Source organism: Sphaerodactylus townsendi, linkage group LG15, assembly GCF_021028975.2.
Source record: "Sphaerodactylus townsendi isolate TG3544 linkage group LG15, MPM_Stown_v2.3, whole genome shotgun sequence".
Taxonomy (NCBI): Eukaryota; Metazoa; Chordata; class Lepidosauria; order Squamata; family Sphaerodactylidae; genus Sphaerodactylus; species Sphaerodactylus townsendi.
In genome coordinates this window covers 6605852-6624606 of record NC_059439.1, presented here as the reverse complement: position 1 = coordinate 6624606, position 18755 = coordinate 6605852, and the positions used below count along the sequence as shown (strand labels likewise).

Here is an 18755-nt window from a genome sequence, read left to right as displayed (position 1 = left end):
ATAAATTGGTGTGGCACTGTTTACACACATCTCTTATTAAAACTAAAACTTTGACTCACGCCCAGAATATAACAATACAAGAAACAAACAGAAATATCAGACCATTGGAAGAACGTGCCTCTAGAAACCCAGGAAAGTGAGACTTAATTTTAAGCCATTCCCACTGAGTTTTCACTTTCATCACCCATATGCGGCCCAGGTTACTTACACATCCGACGGCGACCGATGTAGCTGATGTATGTGTAGTTGTGAAAGTCATTGTGTTTGTGGAAGATGTCACGCCATTCAATGGTCTCTTGGAAGCACAGTTGGGGGTTTTCATGAACAATTACTCCGCCTTTTAGGATTTCTGCAGAGAAGGTTGCAAAAAGAAACAGGAAGGACAAGTGAGCAAGTAATAGAATCATGGATTGGAAGAGATCACCAGGGGCATCAAGTCCAAGCCCCTGCCATGCAGAAACAAAAAAAGCCTTCTTTATTATTTTTAACCTCTCTATCAAGCCTGAATTCATTTTCCCCTTTAGCTTTTCTGACTTTCTCCCAACACATCCTGGCTATTTGTCTGAATTACACTTTGGTGATTTCCCCCTCTTTCCATTTCTTGTACATGTCCGTTTTAAATCTTAGCTCAGTTGAAAGTTCTTTAGAAATCCACCCTGGTTTCCTTAGACACCTCCCATTTTTCCTCCTCACTGGAATTGTTGGAAATTGTGCCTTCAAGATCTCACTTTTAAGAAACTCCCATCCACCATGCACTCCCTTCTCTTTTCGCATTCTTAACCACGGGATCACACCCAGTGACAATGTTGTTTTAATGCTGTTTTAGTGGCTTAAACCATTTCGAAAGCTAAGGAGGCTTTTAGCTGAGCTGAAACAGTCGCAGCCTTTAAGTTACTATATAAATCCACAAATATTGCTTTGTTGCAACCCTAACAACAATCTTGTGAGGTAAGTTAGATATACTACCTTTCCAAAGTTTCCAATTCTGGAAGAAGGTCAGAAAACTAGCAGTGGCAAGTTATGGATTAGATTAGGCTCATTGGCGTTTCACCAGCATGGCCAATTGGCCATGCTGGTAGGGGCTGATGGGAATTGTAGTTCCTGAACATCTGGAGAGCCGCAGGTTCCCTACCCCTGGACTAGGATCTGGGGACTTAGGGTTCATATCCCCACTCTGCCACAGCAGCCTGCTGGGCGATCTTAGGTCAGTCACATTCTCATTCTAAGTTACCTCACAGGGTTGTCATGCGGATGTAATAAAAGAAGCGGAGTTTGCATTTATATTCCACCTTTCTCTCCTGCAAGGAGGCTCAAGGTGGCTTATAAACTCCTTTCTCTGTCTCTCCCCACAACTGTCATCCTGTAAGGTGGATGGAGCTGAGAGTTCTGAGAGAACTGTGACTAGCCCAAGGTTACCCAGCAGACTTCATGTGGAGAAGTGGGGAAACAAACCCAGTTCACCAGATAAGAGTCCACTGCTACACCATGCTGGCTCTCAAGGGATTTATGCTAGTGCATGGACTCTTTGGAATAAGGGTGGGATAACAACCCACTAGCTAAATAAAAAGCCTAAGGCTGAGAGGTGGTGTTTTGCATTCAGGCACACAGTGAGTTCCTAACCAAGGTGGGACTTGAAAGAACCATCTCCTGGCTCACAGATAGTTTTCCTTACCCCTGTGCTATATTAGCTGGGCAGAAGCGCTTATTCCCACAAAGGACCACCTAAGTTCCACTCTGGAGCATCTCCTAACTTAGAAGGTAGAGACATTTCTAAAAAAAATTAAAGTTCGGCCATTATCATTTATTCATTGTATGGCCTGCATATCTCATAAGCAGATGTTTAAAAAGCATTTCTGCAGTAAATCTTAAAACCAATTCCTAAAAACCACTACACAATATTGCTGTCAGATTCAGTGAAATAAAATACAATCACTAAAAACATTACCCAAACAACATTGCCATGATAGATCAGAGAAAGATAAGTTTTATAGTCCCACATCTAGATTAATTATACACTCAGTAAGTTTTGCCGGTGTATTTAATAATTCCCAGACTTCGCCCTTTTAAGCATTGGATGCGATTGACTGTTAGTCAGGTGGCTCTGCAATCACATTCTGGGGATTGGAGCACGCTCCATATACACAGAAAGTATCATGTAGCCAGGTGCAACATCCAGCGTGCAGGAGACAGAAAACAAACATGATTTTACAACCGCCACTCAATGAAACACATGATCTCTTTTAACTCTGTTTTTGTTTGGTTTGCTTGTTATGAATTGTTGCTTGGTAAAGAAACCTATGAGATCAGCAGTTGTAAACTGTCATACAAACACATACAGCTACTTTAAGAAGAAGAGGAGGAGTTTGGATTTATACTCCCCCTTTCTCTCCTGTAAGGAAACTCAAAGGGCCTTACAATCTCCTTTCCCTCCCCCACCCACCCCACAACAAACACCCTGTGAGGTGGGTGGAGCTGAGAGAGCTCCATAAAGCTGTGACTCTTCCAAGATCACCCAGCTGGTGTGTGTTGGAATGCACAGGTTAATCTAGTTCCCCTAAACAGTGGAGCAGTGATAGTCAGTTTGGGAGCCACCTGTGGCTCTTCTGAGCACCAACATGACACCTGTTTCATGTTTCAGGAAAGCAGACAAAACAGGAAATTCAGAAAGAGGTTCTAACAATCCTGTGTTGCTGGAACACTGGAGTTCAATTGAAAGAGAATTTTTAAGACAGAGACAGAATGTATTTTTTAACATCCAGCCTAATGAAGTATTCTGGAGAATCGAAAAGCTTGCACGCGGTCCTGTGTCCTAACTCCAATTTGCAAACCCTTTTTAAGGGCTGGAAAAGGTTTGGCAGTGGTGGGGAGTGCCATGTTCTCAGTACACTGGTAATTTTAAAAGGTCACAGTTAAATGTTTATACCTTATATTGTTGAGGGAGTGTGCATGTGTGTTTTTGGTGAAGAGGCGCAAAGAATATACAATCATCTTTGGCTCTTGTGACTAACAGCAATTGCAAATGTTGATCTCTGTGAGCCATACAGCAAGTATCACTGTGCAGAGCCTAGCTAGACACCATTCCCTTGTGGTCATCTTCCCCCACTTATTGTGTGACTAGTAATGCAGCCTCAACATCAGCCTGCCCAGTCCTTTTTTAAGTGTTTCTTTTAAAGAACATGGTCTCCTTCCAAACCTGTCAGCTTCAACATGCCCAGCTCCTGCAGTCCCACATTTCCACTTGGGTCAGCATTTCCCAGGACAGCCAGGGCATATTTTTCCTCATATAACTGTGTCCCTCGAATGATGAGGAGGCTCGTCAGTTGCAAGAGACGCACTTGGTTCTTGGCAATCAGCACATACCCCTGGACCTCTCGGATGTTCTGAGAGAAACAAACAGAAAGAAGAATCAAGAGCGAGGAATTGGATGTTCAAGACACGGAAAGCAGGACCGCTTCTCTGGCCCCAAGCGGTCACACGGTGCAGCAAACATGAGAAACATGATTACATACAACTGTCAGGTATCTTTCTCGCATGTTACACAGAATACACAGCTTGGGGCTGGTCTCCCATTCTCAGTCAGACGTGACATATTCCCTTGTGAGTTGAGGTTTCTCCTCAATTCCTGCATGAGCAGTGCTTCATTAGGGTGAAAACTAATGGACCAGGAAAAGGGGGCTTCAGCCTTCCCTACAGCATCATTTTCACGGTTTAAAACAGCCCTAAAAGGAGGATGCTGTTGGGCCTGCTGAGGAAACCCAGACAGATCTCAACAACAGAATTACAGTATGAGATAAGTGGCTCTTGGTTTACAGAAGGAAATGTGAGGCGGAAGGATAATGGCTTGCCCACAGCCACGAAATCAGATCATCTCTAGGTGTGCGATTCATCACATCCCACAAGACGAGTGGGGCCTCCCAATGTAACCCTGCCCACGAAACTAGGGCAGCTGCCTAAGGGAAGCAGTGACAGCAACAGGAGACAGCACAGGGTACCACTAAGTGGGTAGGGCTACCATGAGAGATGCTATCGTATTCCCCTGTGGGCGGAAATGAAGCCACTATTGTGCAATCTGCCATTTTTCGCAACTTTCTGAGCATTCACTCTATACAGGAAACTGCGAGATAGCCACAAATGTGCACCAGCTCCCACTTTCTCCTGTTCCTTCCACTCCTCTGTTATCACAAAAACAAAAATGCATTCGATTCCCACATCATGCCTACCATGAGAAATGACGTGTCCACATCAGCTGGCAGATAGGTGATCTCCAGGTTGCCTTGTACAACATGGCAGTTCTCGTAGAGTTTTCGGAGAGTGGCATAGTGGTTTTCCGGGCTGGATGGTTGCTGCAGCTGCATGTCTGTCCCTGTGCATACTGAGGAGAAGGAGAACAGATGCCAGTGAGGCTGAACTCAGTGTTAGCGGCCCACATGTTCCCCTGGGAGAAGAATGGGAAGAATGGCCTGGGAGAAGACAGGTCTGTTTAATTTCTTTTCTTCAGTACTGCCCTAAGTACCTTTATATAAGATCCGTCTTGGGCTTAAATAGATTTGGGGGTACACACACACACATATTACATACAAACAATTCTAATCCATATTTGTATTCAGGACTGTGTATTTCCTTCACACACACATTCCCCTCACATAAAGAGGCACACAATTGAGATGGGGAAACAAATTCAGCACCTTGAGAGTCTTCAGTTTGTTTTCTTTACTTTGAGTTTCTAGATTGTAAAGTTTATGGTAGCGTTAAAAGAGTATGGGCAATACATGATAAAGTTTGGAAGGCAATAGGAAAAGATGAACAGGATTTCCAGTTAAGAACCCCCCCCCCCCCGCCCGAACACACACACACAATTTAAGGTTTCATACAGCTTAACAGTAAAATGGGTGAAACATTAGGAGCAAAAACTACCACACCACGGCTGCACCAGGGAAAACTATTTGGAATTTGTGTGTATCCAGGAGATCAACAGAAGAAAATCCTTTCATTTTCTAATCAAATTGAATTATTTATTACAATCAAAAAAGCAGAACTAAAACGTACAAAGTACCAGAATTGGTTACATTTAAAAGATGATATTAAAGCCATTTCATTTTTATCATTAAATGAAAAGCCAGCAAGCTAGCGCACAAATCCTGCTTGGAGCTTGGAATCCATCCAATCCAAGCAGGAACTTCTGTCTTCCTTTTTCAGACCTCCCCCCCACACACACACACACACAACTTCCTGTGCTTCTCCCCCATTTTTTGAAAACTTAAACCAATCTTCGTTGATGTCACCACATATGGCCGTTGGCCAGGATAGAAAATCCTCCCCCAGATTTTAGACACCAAATACAAGCATCAGCCCTCATAGGAAATGCCACACACGCCTTTTAACGCCAAGAAAAAAATTCAATAGTTTCCAACGGATGTCCTGCATTACCCCAATGACTTCCAGCAGCGCGGCCAAAGAAACTCCACCTGACCCATGAAATGCTGCAGGTTAGAAAACGTCAGGTTGACGAGGAGAGGATGGATTGCAAAATGGTGTCATGGGCTTCGCTTTTGGACAAACTGTTGTGAAATTGGATTGGGGGGAGGGGAGGGTCAGAATCGCAGGCTAAATGGAACAAATAATGGTAAACGGGGTAGGTTTCCCATCCATAAGGCAAGGAAAAGATCTTCCAAGGGCAAGCCATGACACTTTAAAAGGGCTTTCAAAAGCTCCTTTTCAAAAGAAAAGCCTCGATGCCTTTTCAGCGTTTACTTCTATAGCATCTGGAAGACCCAAGTTCAAATCCCTACTCACACTATGGAAGCCCTTCAGGTGATTCAAGGCCAGGGTTGTTGTGATGATAACTGGAGGAGAGGAGAATGATGAAAGCCATCTTGGATATAAATGAATTAAATATTTCTCTTCATCAGAGTTTTATAATATGGTTCCTCAATGAGTTAAGCCGCAATAGAATGAGGGTTACAGAAAGTGACAGGTGCTAACACGGATTCTACAGGGGGAGGGTTTCGCACAGTTGCCCAGAATTGACAGGTACCCCCTGGCCACAGGTGGGGGTAAAAGGGGTATAGGTCTGCCAGATCCATGTTGGGAAACTTCTGCCGATGTGGGGATGGAGCCTGGGGAGGACAGAGACCTCACTGGGCACAATACCATAGAGGCTACCCTCCAAAGCGGCCATTTTCTCCGAAGAGCTATTTCAGCAGGGCTGGAGATCTCCAGGTGCTACCTGGAGGCTGGCAACTACAGTTGTCACAGGAGGCCCCACGTCATCCTCAGCAACATCCAAAATGACACCTGTCACAGGTTCCAATTTTCTTGCCCCACAGAACAAAGACATAACATCACACCTGTTGTACGACTAGAGATTAGCAAAGGGGTGAGGGGAATGCGTGAGGGATGAGGTAACTTTGTTCAGCTGCAGCCAGACCTCGCTTCTATTTAGGGCCTAGCTTACCCCTTTCAGGGACTCATTAACTGAAGAGCCATCTTCGAAAAATCCTTCCTACATCCCCTTAAGAGCGCAAACACTCAAAAACACACGGAGAGACTCCATTTTCCTCACACTGAGTGGCCTACCAAACCTCAGGCCAATTCGCATCACATCACAAATTTTGGGTGAGGTGATTGACAGGCCACTCCAAATGTAGCGGATTGTACAAAAGGTGTCATTTGGTTTGGGAAACACCTGGATATTTGGGAATGGAGCCTGGGGAGGACAGGGACAGAGCCACAAAGTACACTGGGGTAAAATGCCACAGAGTTCGCCCTTCAAAGCAGCTATTTTTTCCAGAGGAATTGATCCCACTTGGAGGCTGGCATCCCTAGGTACCATTTTTCAAGGCCCGGAGATAAAAGCTACTTCCAAATGGGGGCAAGAAAGTATGCCCCCATCACAGTGACAGCTACAAGCAAAGTGGGAGCGGGCGGGAATGTCATCTGTGGCCGCCACCCACTTTTCACACAACTTTTTTGCACCTCTACCTTGCTCTTTCCATGTCACACCTGTTCAAAAGCAGACACAATAGCGATTTTGCTGGGACCCTTCATGGTCTGAGCCCCTCAATGCAACTTGGCAGGGCAAGAGGAAAAGGCCATTTAAAGGTAGTGTTGCCAACTTCCAGCCAGGGCCTCTACCCCCAAATCTCCAGGAATTGCCCAGCCCAGAGTTGGCAACCCTATTAAAAAGGCTAAAGGTCTTAGAACATATAGTATTGATTTGTTGATTACTGTGATGTTATTGTCTTTAAATATGTAATGCTGCTCAGAGCGTGCCGAGGCCGGGGAGAGTGGGGTAAAAATCAAACAAATAAATGGGAGGGGGGAAAAGGGACAGTGAGACACTATGGGCCATTTTGACAGCAGAATTAAGCCCCCCAGCCTTTCTGGGGACAGTCCACCTGCAGACACTCTACACTTTCTTTTAATAGAGCAAAATATGGTTATATTTTCTCGAGAATAAAGAGGCAAGGTTGCCAAGTCCCTCTTGGCCGCCAGTAGGGCTGGGGTGGGTAGGTAGGTAGGGTTGTCAGCTCCAGGTTGCAAAAGTCTTGGAGATTTGGGGGTGGAACCTGGGGAGGCCAGGTACCACAGTAAATTCAAAAGACTCCACTTCCAAAGCAGCCATTTTCTCCAGGGCAACTGGTCTCTGTAGTCTGGAGACGAGGTGTAATTCCATGGGATCCCCAGGCCCCACCTGGAGGCTGGCATTCCTAGATGGAATCCAAATGAGCTGTGCACAGATTGGGCATGATATCATCTGGAACTTGCTCCTTAGTTTAGGGGCTTCCTGTGTGGAAGCAACCAAACAGAACCTTCCACTCCTGATCAGTTTCATCTGGATTAGCAGGTTGGTGTCAAAGGCAGTCTTATCATGAGTGCAGCTGTGATGCCCATTTCAGATAATGGACGGTAGGTGCCGCACAGGGAAGCAGCCAGAAATAAGCCAAGGGGCCCAATCCACCATGAAGCTCTTCAGCACAAGAAGACCCAAAATTCTAGCTCATTGAAACAAGCTCAGAGATGCGTGTTTCGGCAGGACTTGTGTGCGAGAATTTACCATCAGATCGCCTCACAAGTTCTAAGCGTGGTCTAAACAAACACCCAAAGTGTTAAGCCTGACCTATCTTACTAGTATATTTTTACCCCATCCTTCATTTGAAATAGTCAACATAGTATGTATGGTTCTTTCATCTCAATTTTCTCCCACACCAATCTTGTGAGACAGATTCTCCCACACCAATCTTGTGAGAGAGAGAGGCTAGCCCAAGGTCACAGAGGAAGCTTCACAGCAAACAGAATTTATTTATTTATTTTTATCTTTCTAAGCCGCCTATTCCCACAAATGAAACAATATTAAAATACAATTAAACATAAAACCATAAAATCAGTAATACAATAACCATAAAATCAGTAATACAATAACAACCCTGATGTTCAAAGATGGCGAACCCTAATCCCCAATATCTAGCACAACACTAAAATCACTATGTACGCTAGGTCTGGTAGTTGTTCTCCATTTCCAGAAACTTCTGTCATGCACACACATAACCCTCCAGATCAGCAGCTAAAATCTTCATTCACATCCCACCAGAAATGGGGAGAAGTATGAGCTTTACAACTCTCTCCCACACATTGTACTGCTTTGCCCCATCAACTACATTTTCTTATTTCACATCTATCACCTACTTTGTGGCTACATGGCTGACTTTTAAACCAATCTTAAATGTTTTTAAAAAATATAATCATTTTAATAGACGCCACCCTGAAGCAATGCTGGAAAAGTTGAAAAACGAAACTCAGGAATGGTATAAATAAGATGTAGTTTTCTGCAAGTGGGAAACAACTCTCTCCAGGACTAGAGATAAGGAAAGGCGTGTCACAGCCCTGCTATTGACTAGGCCTTAAGTAGGGATTGAATCCTGGGCCCTATTTATGTACAAAGCATGCCCTCTGCACCTTGCTGCAGTATTTCCAGGAATAATACTTTACTTAAGAAATAACAGACCAGTTATAAAATGCAGGGCAGGTGAGGCGCAAGCTTGTTTGTCTGGTTGGGACAGCTTCTTTCTCCCCCTTGTTTACTCCCTTCCCACGCGAAGGCTTTTACGCAACCCTCTTTCCTGCACGGGCAAGCACCCAGCAAAGAAGACGAACTGGTCTCAGACGACAGGCAACAGAACTCCCAGAGCCCATTCGCGGCTGAGGGACCGTTCCCACAGACACGGCCCGCCTCCCGATCAGATAAAAGTTCAGTCGGCGAGGAAACCGAGACATTGCAGTTGCCGGCAAGAGGGCAGGTCCAGTTGGTTCTAAAACTCAGGTGGAGTGAAGCAATCAGAGGGGCGTGGGACTAATAACTAGATCAAAAAACAAACAAGAGCACAGTGGCCATTCTCATTGGCAATAGACTACTCTGAAAATCACCTTGGAGGATGCCCAACATGTCTTCAAACGACTAGGATGCCCAAGCAGCCCTCTTCACCAGGGGCCATGCCTATTTTTCGTTAATAACAATTCTCTTCATATTGTCGAAGGCTTTCACGGCCGGAATCACTGGGGTGTTGTCCGGTTTCCGGGCTGTCTGGCCATGTTCTAGTAGCATTTTCTCTTGACGTTTCGCCTGCATCTGTGGCTGACATCTTCAGGGGATCTGAAGATGCCAGCCACAGATGCAGGCGAAACGTCAGGAGAAAATTCTACTAGAATACGACCATACAGCCCGAAAACCACACAACACCCCAATTCTCTGTATCTTGCCTTTTGGGGCAGAGTCTGGCGACTGCTGTTCTATGAAAAACAAAAACTGTATGCCCACACATGCAAAGGATTTGCCTTTCTTGGAGCTTCAATCCCTCCCTCTGAAGTGGGGGAATGAATCCATCATGACTCTACTACACATGAACCTGAAGGCACGCACATGAACATGAATGCAATGTGCAGGGCTGCAAGCCCGGCAATGTCGCTTCCAAAGCTGGTGAAGTTCAGTTTGAAATCTTTTACAGACGATGCCATATTTAAGGAAATTAGTTGTTTCTAGCATAATCTCCTTTTGGCACGTAAAGTGGAGCAGGGCAGGCTCTTGAGGAGTAAATATTTATTATTAGATAGTTCCACCAGCAATGAGCAATGAGCAAGAAGGAAGGGTCAACTCAGTAACCACAGCCGTGAGAACTGAACTTGCACAAGCATTCAAGAGCCGGGTCAGAATTCTGAATGAGCCCACTGGCTCAAAAAGACTGGGACTAGATTGCCTTTCTTTAAAATCAGGCAGGGAACACCCTGGAGGCTCTGGGCTTCTGCAAGGAACGCCTGCACCCACAGAGGCTGCTTAGCCCTTCTCACTACTGCCTCTCCAAGTGTCATTCGTTCACCCCCAGGCAGTTGGCGAGGTCTGAAGACAGAACTGCTTTTTCAAGCTGGGCATGTTGTAGAAAGGAAAAGTGACTCTCTGAAGAAATGCCTGTGGAGCCAATACACCCCGCCTCCGACGGATCTTGGCCGAGCCCAACGTCGCTCGCACCAGCCAGAATCGAGAGCTACAGTCCCAAGTCATCTGCCCTGTTTCCACGGGGAGATCTAGATGTGCAGAAGAGAGAGGAATGGTCAGACAGACGCAGAGTGGGCAATTCTTAGCACAAGTGAAAGGCCCTTTCGCTAAGCTGGTTGCTGAGTCAGACTGAACACAGGAAGCATAATTTGGGGACAGGGCGGCTGTGGGTATCCAAGAAGTTCTGAAAATCACCATTGCTACAGTGAAAGTTCTTTCCAGATGCAGGGGTTTGATGTGATCACTCAGCAAAGAGGGGAAAGGTACCATATAGACCAGGGATGTCCAGCTCTGGCGCCCCAGATGTTCATGGACTACGATTCCCATCAGCCCCTGCCAGCATACCCTGTTTCCCCGAATATAAGACATCCCCGGAAAATAAGACGTAGTAGAGGTTTTGCTGAAGTGCGAAATATAAGGCATCCCCCAAAAGTAAGACGTAGCAAAGTGGAGCAGCAGTGGCGTAGGAGGTTAAGAGCTTGTGTATCTAATCTGGAGGAACCGGGTTTGATTCCCAGCTCTGCTGCCTGAGCTGTGGAGACTTATCTGGGGAATTCAGATTAGCCTGTACACTCCCACACATGCCAGCTGGGTGACCTTGGGCTAGTCACAGCTCTTCGGAGCTCTCTCAGCCCCACCCACCTCACAGGGTGTTTGTTGTGAGGGGGGAAGGGCAAGGAGATTGTAAGCCCCTTTGAGTCTCCTGCAGGAGAGAAAGTGGGGATATAAATCCAAACTCTTCTTTTTCTTCTTCTTTTGTTCGGAAGCATGCCCGACAAACAGAACACAGAAAAATAAGACATCCCCTGAAAATAAGACATAGCGCATCTTTGGGAGCAAAAATTAATATAAGACACTGTCTTATTTTCGGGGAAACACGGTAGTCCATAAACATCTGAGGTGTCAGAGTTGGACACCTGATATAGACAATGTGTCTACCTCACTGATGGTAGTTGAGACTGTAGGATGTGTCTGCGCAAATTTTGATTTATTTATGCCTATTAACAGTTAATGAAATGAAATGTATGTATTTGGCAGGAGAAAGCATTACAGTTGATCCTTGCAGCTTTGTAAACAAAAGGGCTATGCAAGAAAGCTAGCCCCATCCGTCTTAATAGCCCGCCTAAGGTTAAAGAATGGATAAAACCAGCTGCAAAACAAGGACCACGGTCCCAGGAGTGAGCCACAGAAGTCAACAAACAGCATCCTTTCCAGACACAGGTCAGATGTTTAATGGACCCAGTCAGACACCAGGAGGGCAAATGTCAAAATCAACATGGATCCATTTCAAAATGAGGTAGAGAGTCAGAAATAAATGGGTTTGTGGTGTGCAGGGTCCTGGAAAAATAATGAACGTATTTTCACAGAAGCCTAACAGGGAGAAAACACAGAGGAGGAAGGAATTGGGGGGTGGGGGACAGCAGCAGGAGCAAGAGGCACTAGAACAGGGACTGTAGATACTGTTCCCACATTGTTTACTGATAGTGCCACGTGAGGGTGGGGGGGAGCACATTTTTGAGCTCCTGTTTGGAAGCAGGGTTTGTAATTTAACCAAGAGGAGAAAGCAAAAAATTGAACTGACTGTGCTCCAAGAAGCAAGCAATGTTGACAGCAGAGACAGTTTTAAAGGGGGAAAGGATATGTGGGGAAAGGATAGAGGCTCAGGCCCCTAAGAGCTTTTTTTATATGAATCCTCTTGGTGAGAGGAGGAAATCGCTCTCTGAGGTTTCCCTTTAAATTCCCAAGCGATTCCCCAAAAACCTCCAACTTCTAAAAAGCCTATCAGCAATATCAACAAGCCTTCCTCTTTTACGCAAGAACCTTTCTTTAAGCAGCATTCAGAGAGGGACACTGCTTAGCGTTGCTCTAAACCTTGCTGGCAGGAGAGATAAAAGACATACAGCAAAAGAGTTGTTCTGAAAAAAAGGATGCACATACATCGCCCACGGCAGATGTGCCAAGGGGCTGACCCCTTAGCAACTGTTTCCCTTGCTGAAGGCCAGTCTCATTTCCCCAGATCTGAGCGTAAGGCCGTGACTTTCCTACATGAGGAACCATTGAAGGGGCCAGTAATAAAGTCAACTCCCATCTGCTGGAATTCCAGGCATGTCAGCCAGCTGTCTCCCAGCAACAGTCCACAGAAGGCCTCAGGCCTGGGCCACCCAGAAGAATGGAAAGGGACGATTCTTCTCTACTGCTGGGGAGAGGGGGCAGCTTTTAAAATTAACTTTGGCCGCCAGGCTTCTTTAGGGCTAGCAAAATTCCATTCTGGGGAAAAGATTAAGTGGTAAAGCAGTCTAGGCATCTGGAAACAAATAAATATCTGACAGAAGAAAGCACATGCAATTCCACAAGAAACTCACAATATGCTCAGAAGAAAGAACTACTGGCTCGCCCCCCCGTCCCCCAGCTCCACCTGCAAAGGTCAGGTGGAGCTTAGGGACTGAGCCAGAAGTATACAGCTGGAGCAGGTCAGTGCCAGTACTCAGTTTCTGTCTGGCTGAGTCAGGCTTTAAATTTGACCCAGACAGGCTGAGCTTAGCATTAAACAGGCATGCCTGGCCCCTGAACTCCATGTGGAGTCCAGGGATGGGGCAAACCCAGTTGAATGCAAACCTTGATCTGGCTGATTTCAGTGTTAAAACAGGTGCGTCCAGTGGCCTCTCAGAGGCTGAAGGGCATGATCCAGCACCCCCTTCAAGTGGTGTTGCCCTGGGCACATGCCCTCCCTTGCCTCTACCTTGATACACCTCTGCCTGTCTCAGACACAGTCAGGCAAGCCATGTTGATCCATGCTATAAATAACCGTGACACCAGCCTCCTGTAATATCCTGTATGTGGGACTGCCCTTGAAACTACAATTGATTCAGAAGGTGGCAGCCAAATTGCTAAGTGGGGCTAGAAGGAGCTTGGCCTGACTTGACAGGGCTCTGGTCTTGTTTTAGTGCATACTCCATACTACCATGTGCTAAAATATTTCCACACACATCCATCTCCCCATTAATTTCTCCCTCAGCTTCTTCACCTCACTCAGTCATGCCAGAGCTCCAGGAGGAGGAGGAGCAGTGGCGTAGTGGTTAAGAGAAGGTGTACTCTAATCTGGAGAACTGGGTTTGATTCCCCACTCTGCCACTTGAGCTGTGGAGGCTTATCTGGGGAACTAGATTAGCCTGTGCCCTCCAACAGTTGGGTGACCTTGGGCTAGTCACAGCTTTTCAGAGCTCTCTCAGCCTCACCCACCTCATAGGGTGTTTGGGGGGGGGAAGGGATTGTAAGCCCCTTTGAGTCTCCCTACAAGAGAGAGGGGGGGGGGTATAAATCCAAACTCTTCTTCTCCTCTTCATACAAAGCTTCAAATGTTAAAGAAAACACCAACCAAACCATCTCTCCACCAATTCAGTGAGAGATCAGTGACAGACCTTCTGTTTTGCACACAGAAGGTTCCATCTTGAAACCCCAGCATCTCCCATTAAAAGGATCAGGCAGAAGTGATGTGAAGGACCTTTAACAAGATAGGGTTGCCAACTTCCAGGTGGGACCTGGAATCTCCCACTATTACAACTAATCTCCAGAAAACAAAGATTTGTTCCCCTAGAGCAGGAGTGTCCAACTCTGGTGCTTCAGATGTTCATTGATACAATTTCCATCAGCCCCTGCTGGCATGGCCAATTGGCCATGCCAGCAGGGGCTGATGGGAATTGTAGTCCATGAACATCTGAAGCGCCAGAGTTGGACACCCCTGCCCTAGAGAAAATGGATACTTGGGAGGGTCAACTCTGCGGCACTGTACCCTGCTGAAATCCCTCCCTGCCCCGACCCCATCCTCCCTAGGCTCCACTTCCCAAATCTCTAGGTATTTCCCAATCTACAGCTAGCAACACTAAGCTGAGACCATGAAAGCCTTGAGAGATCTGAGTAAACAATACCGACCTCATGGGACAAAGGTCTGAGTCAATATGGCAGCTTTGTTTATGGGGAGGAGGGGGTTAGCTCAATGGCAGAGAATCTTCTATACATCAGAAGATGCCAGGTTCATTCCTTGGCATCCCCACTTAAAAGATACCGGCGATGTGAAAGCCCTCTGCCTGAGATCTGGATGAGCAGCTGCCACTCAGAATAAATAATACTGACCGTGATAAACCCAGGGTCTGACATAGCAGAAGGCAGCTTCACCTGTACCTTGCCTCTCCACCAAGGAGATGAGGCTCAAAGTAACACATGAAGTTTAAAATATGTTAATGGACAACTGCTGTCCAATCAGTGGCACTCACAGTGATGGATATGAGCACGTTCCTACCTCTAGCCCTCCTCTGAAAAAGATTACCAATGGGGTTATACTGTTCCATTCCAGTACATGGGGGCAGGCAGGGAGTGAATTCTGCAGTCAGTCACCATGGGTGTTTTAATTTAAGGTCCCTCAGCTGAGGCTTCACTGGGAACTTTCTAGATCCAGAGATTGCCAGTGCATTTGAATTAGTGCATCTCCATGCCCTAAACCATCCAACTGTGAATACCCAGGTGTTTGTGTGGGGTGATGCATAATAAGTATACCAGCATACCATACAGGGTTGCTGCAAAAATACGAAAATAATGTGTGAAATCCTTCAAATTCAGAGGGACTATTACACAAAACACCACTATAGCCTATCAAAATCCTGCCTCTAATTATGAAGTCTGAGTTTGGGTCCCGCAATACTGTAAAATAAAGTTGAGTTGGTCTCCCAGACATGTTTATTATTCTTCAAGTGGCTTTCCTGAACCCATGGTCATGTACCAATGAGTCCTTGCAAGGAAACAAAGCACAAATAAAACATTTTCAGGATGGGTGGGGGAGGCATTTTGGGGTGGAATTCTGTACCATTTTCCCCCTACAAAGTTTTATTTCCAGCCTCAAAACGATTTAAACGAATCTCCTTTTCTAGCTTGGCTGAAACATTTTTAAAAATACATCACTGTGTGCTTTCCTTTTAAGACACCATTTTGTGAGATCCCTATTTGCCTGCAGAAGTTCTTTGCCCTGTTTTTGGAGCATTTCAGAGCATTTTTGACATTGGAGGGAGAGGGCTTAATCTTCACAGAATCCACTACAGACGACTCAGGGAACTGCAGCATGATGCTGTGTAAAGCATGGAGCACCGATTTGTCCACGCACTGGGAAAAAAATAGGGAAAAACAGAAAATGGCAACCAGAATCATTTGAAGGGGGTGGGTGTGAACAAAAGGGGGTGGGGGTGAAAATGTTTTACAAATGTTTTAGGAGATTTGTGAGGAAAGGGTCAAAGTCAAAACCAAGGGTAAACATCAGCTTTCAATTTCCTCATCATTCTTCAGGTTCTCATTTTCTGATACAATCTGAGAATCGGTAAGCAATGGAGAAGAGTTGCCAAGAGGTGGAAGGGAGGGGTATCACAGGGCATATAGAAGCCGGCATGCTTCCAGCAAGAGAAAAGGGGTTGCGGACAGCTTTGTAACCCTCTTTCAGTGGGTTGATGGAAGCAGAATAGCCAAGTCCTGAGCTTTGGGTGTGAGGTTATGTGGCTCAGAATGGTATGGTGATTAAGAGCAGGTGGACTCTAATCTGGAGAGCCAGGTTTGTTTCCCTGTCCTCCACATGCAGCCTACTAGATGACCTTGGGCTAGTGACAGTTTTCTCAGAACTCTCTTAGCCCCACCTACCTCACAAGGTGTCTGATGTGGGGAGAGGAAGGGAATGAGTTTGTAAGCCACTTTTAAGACTCCTTACAGTTGAAAAAAGCTGGGTACAAAAACCAACTCTTCTTCATCTGATTCTCATGGCTGTAGCACAGTTCTTCAAAGCCACCCAATTGGAATACATACAATTGCAGCTCACAATAGTGCATGGGAGGCTTCTATTAGAAGCAATATCATTGTGTCCGGCTATTCACTGTGACATCCAAGGCTCTACCACATGAATCTTAGGGTTTGGGATGCTGGAGATCAGGCAAACCTGAACAATTGAACAAAGGTCCCTGAATGCCGTGTAGACAAAATTCAGCCTGAAATGCTACAATTTTAAAAGAAGCAAACATGAACATCATTGGATTGTCAAAGGCTTTCATGGCTGGATTCAACTGGTGGTTGTGGGTTTTCCGGGCTGTGTGGCCGTGGTCTGGTAGATCTTGTTCCTAACGTTTTGCTTGCATCTGTGGCTGGCATCTTCAGAGGTGTATCACAGTGTGTAATACAGTGTGTAACACCAGCCACAGATGCAGGCGAAACGTTAGCAACAAGATCTACCAGACCACGGCCACACAGCCCAGAAAACCCACAACAACCAGATGAACATCATTGTTTGCGTTTAGTGTGCACACATCACATAGTGACCAGGCACACACAACAGCACTAAATCATTTGCTTCACCTTTAAAAAGATAAAGGAGGAGACAAAGGAGGAGTTGAGCAAAATAATTTGGTAACATAAAAGAGGTGCGATTCTCTAGTTATACATGATAGTTGCTGAGAGGACAGAGGTTCTGCACAGAAGGTCACAGAGCTCTTTGTGGTTCTAAAATTCCTTCGAAGCAGCTTTAGGAGACCCTGATCTAGAACAGGGTGAGGGGCATTAACCCTCTCCCCTCACTCCACAACCAATAAAAATGCCTTGGCCAAACGGTTATTACCATCTCCCACACACTGTTGCTATTAGTAGAGGAAAACTGGCAAGCTTTTTATCAGTTACGCTGAACACTAAATTAACATGTTGTGACAACACTCACGGATGTATATGAGTTTGCCGGATAGAAAAAAGCAGACAGCCAAGGCAGATATTTAAATAAGAAACATCTTTGCCAACAGGCCTAAAGAAAAAGTGTCCTGCCCCTTTAACAGGTAGAAATGGGCAGTTGAAGCTTTGCAGGGCATCAAGGTAAATAACATCATCTGGCAAACTGTCCCATTTAAAGGGACAGGGCACTTTTCTCCAGCCATGATGGAGAGGGAGTTAGAGCTAGAAATGTTAGAGCTAGTTGGATGGAGAGGGAGTTAGAGCTAGTTGGATGGAGAGGGAGTTAGAGCTAGAAATGCCTTTCCCATTGAAACCAGCAGAAACCATATCCAAACTGAAGAGCCAAATGAATAGGCATCTGGTAGGGTGAGGTGCTTAGTGCAGTGCTGTCAAACAACCTATCAGGCTGGCAAGCCAACCCCTCCCTTGCTCCCAATCCAGGCAGCCACCCCACCCTGCTCCCAATCTGTCCTGGCAAGCCACCCCCTCCACCCCCATGCCAATCTGGGCTGGCAACCCCACTGCAGACTTGCCAGTTTAGGCAGCCACCCTTCCACCTCCCCAGTGCTAACCACCATCCCCAGGGCTTGCCAGCCAAGGTAGCCACCCCCTCAGTGCCAATCTAGGCTGGCAAGCCTGTTGTAAAATCTCCAGGTGAGGCAGCCACCACCACCCTTCCAGTGTCGATCTGGGCTGGCAAGAATGCTAGGGGGCTAACCAGCCGCCGCCACTCCATACCTAGCCCAACCAAGTCACATGAATGTCATATCCGGCCCGCATAACAAATACCGCACCGCCCCCGCCCCTGCCCCCGCCCTTCATAAAATATCTGCCTGGTGAGGATCCATTTGATCCACCTGTAGCCCACAAGACCTTATGCTAGAATGAACATTTTGTTAGCCTTTAAGGTGCCACAAGATTTCTGCCCAGATGAGCATTACCAATTTGTACTTAGGTTTGGGGATGTGAGATGCGCTTTCTAACATGATCTTGCCTTTCCCTTATTTATCTGTGCTTGCGTGTTTGAAAGCTTGGGAAGTGGATCTATTTGTAGGATGGGAAGGAACCAGCCAGTATACTGTCCTAACACTCTTAAAAGGGATGTTGAAGAGGAGGCAACCTATGGAGACAAGCTCTGTTTGTTGAAGAGTTCTGTGTGACTTTCCAAGTGTGTGTATTCCAGGTTTAAATGACCCAGTGTACTATAAAGTGGCATAGTGGCATGTTTTGTCAGATGCAAAAAGGGCTTCAAGTTAAGTTGCAAGCCAAGAGTCTCTGAATCCATTATTGTACCCAGGGGAACTCCACTTTACAACGACACAGGTCTGTTTCAGCAGGAATGGGATTGCTGAGTTACTACAAAAGACTTTTAAAAAAACCCATCAACTATTTCCCCAGGGTTGCTATGTGACTTGTTTTCAGTTATTCTAACCCTGATTTCCAAAATGCCAGTCTGTGCAACTCC

At 46.0% G+C, this 18755-nt stretch overlaps 1 protein-coding gene across 2 annotated transcripts in view; it reads right to left on the bottom strand.

Annotated features, from left to right (window-relative positions):
• The window catches only part of ERBB2 (erb-b2 receptor tyrosine kinase 2), a 65186-nt gene that overhangs the window by 35306 nt on the left and 11125 nt on the right, over nt 1–18755 (bottom strand). The window contains exons 1-4 of one of the 2 annotated variants that reach the window (XM_048517323.1): nt 13966–13971; nt 4221–4372; nt 3194–3380; nt 209–349 (exon numbers count right to left, since the gene is read on the bottom strand). In XM_048517323.1, the coding sequence (XP_048373280.1) occupies nt 209–349; nt 3194–3380; nt 4221–4355 (463 nt within the window). In that variant the 5' untranslated portion in view covers nt 4356–4372; nt 13966–13971. Of the gene's footprint in view, nt 1–208; nt 350–3193; nt 3381–4220; nt 4373–13965; nt 13972–18755 lie in introns of those variants that run through there. The other variant, XM_048517322.1, reaches the window with a different exon arrangement.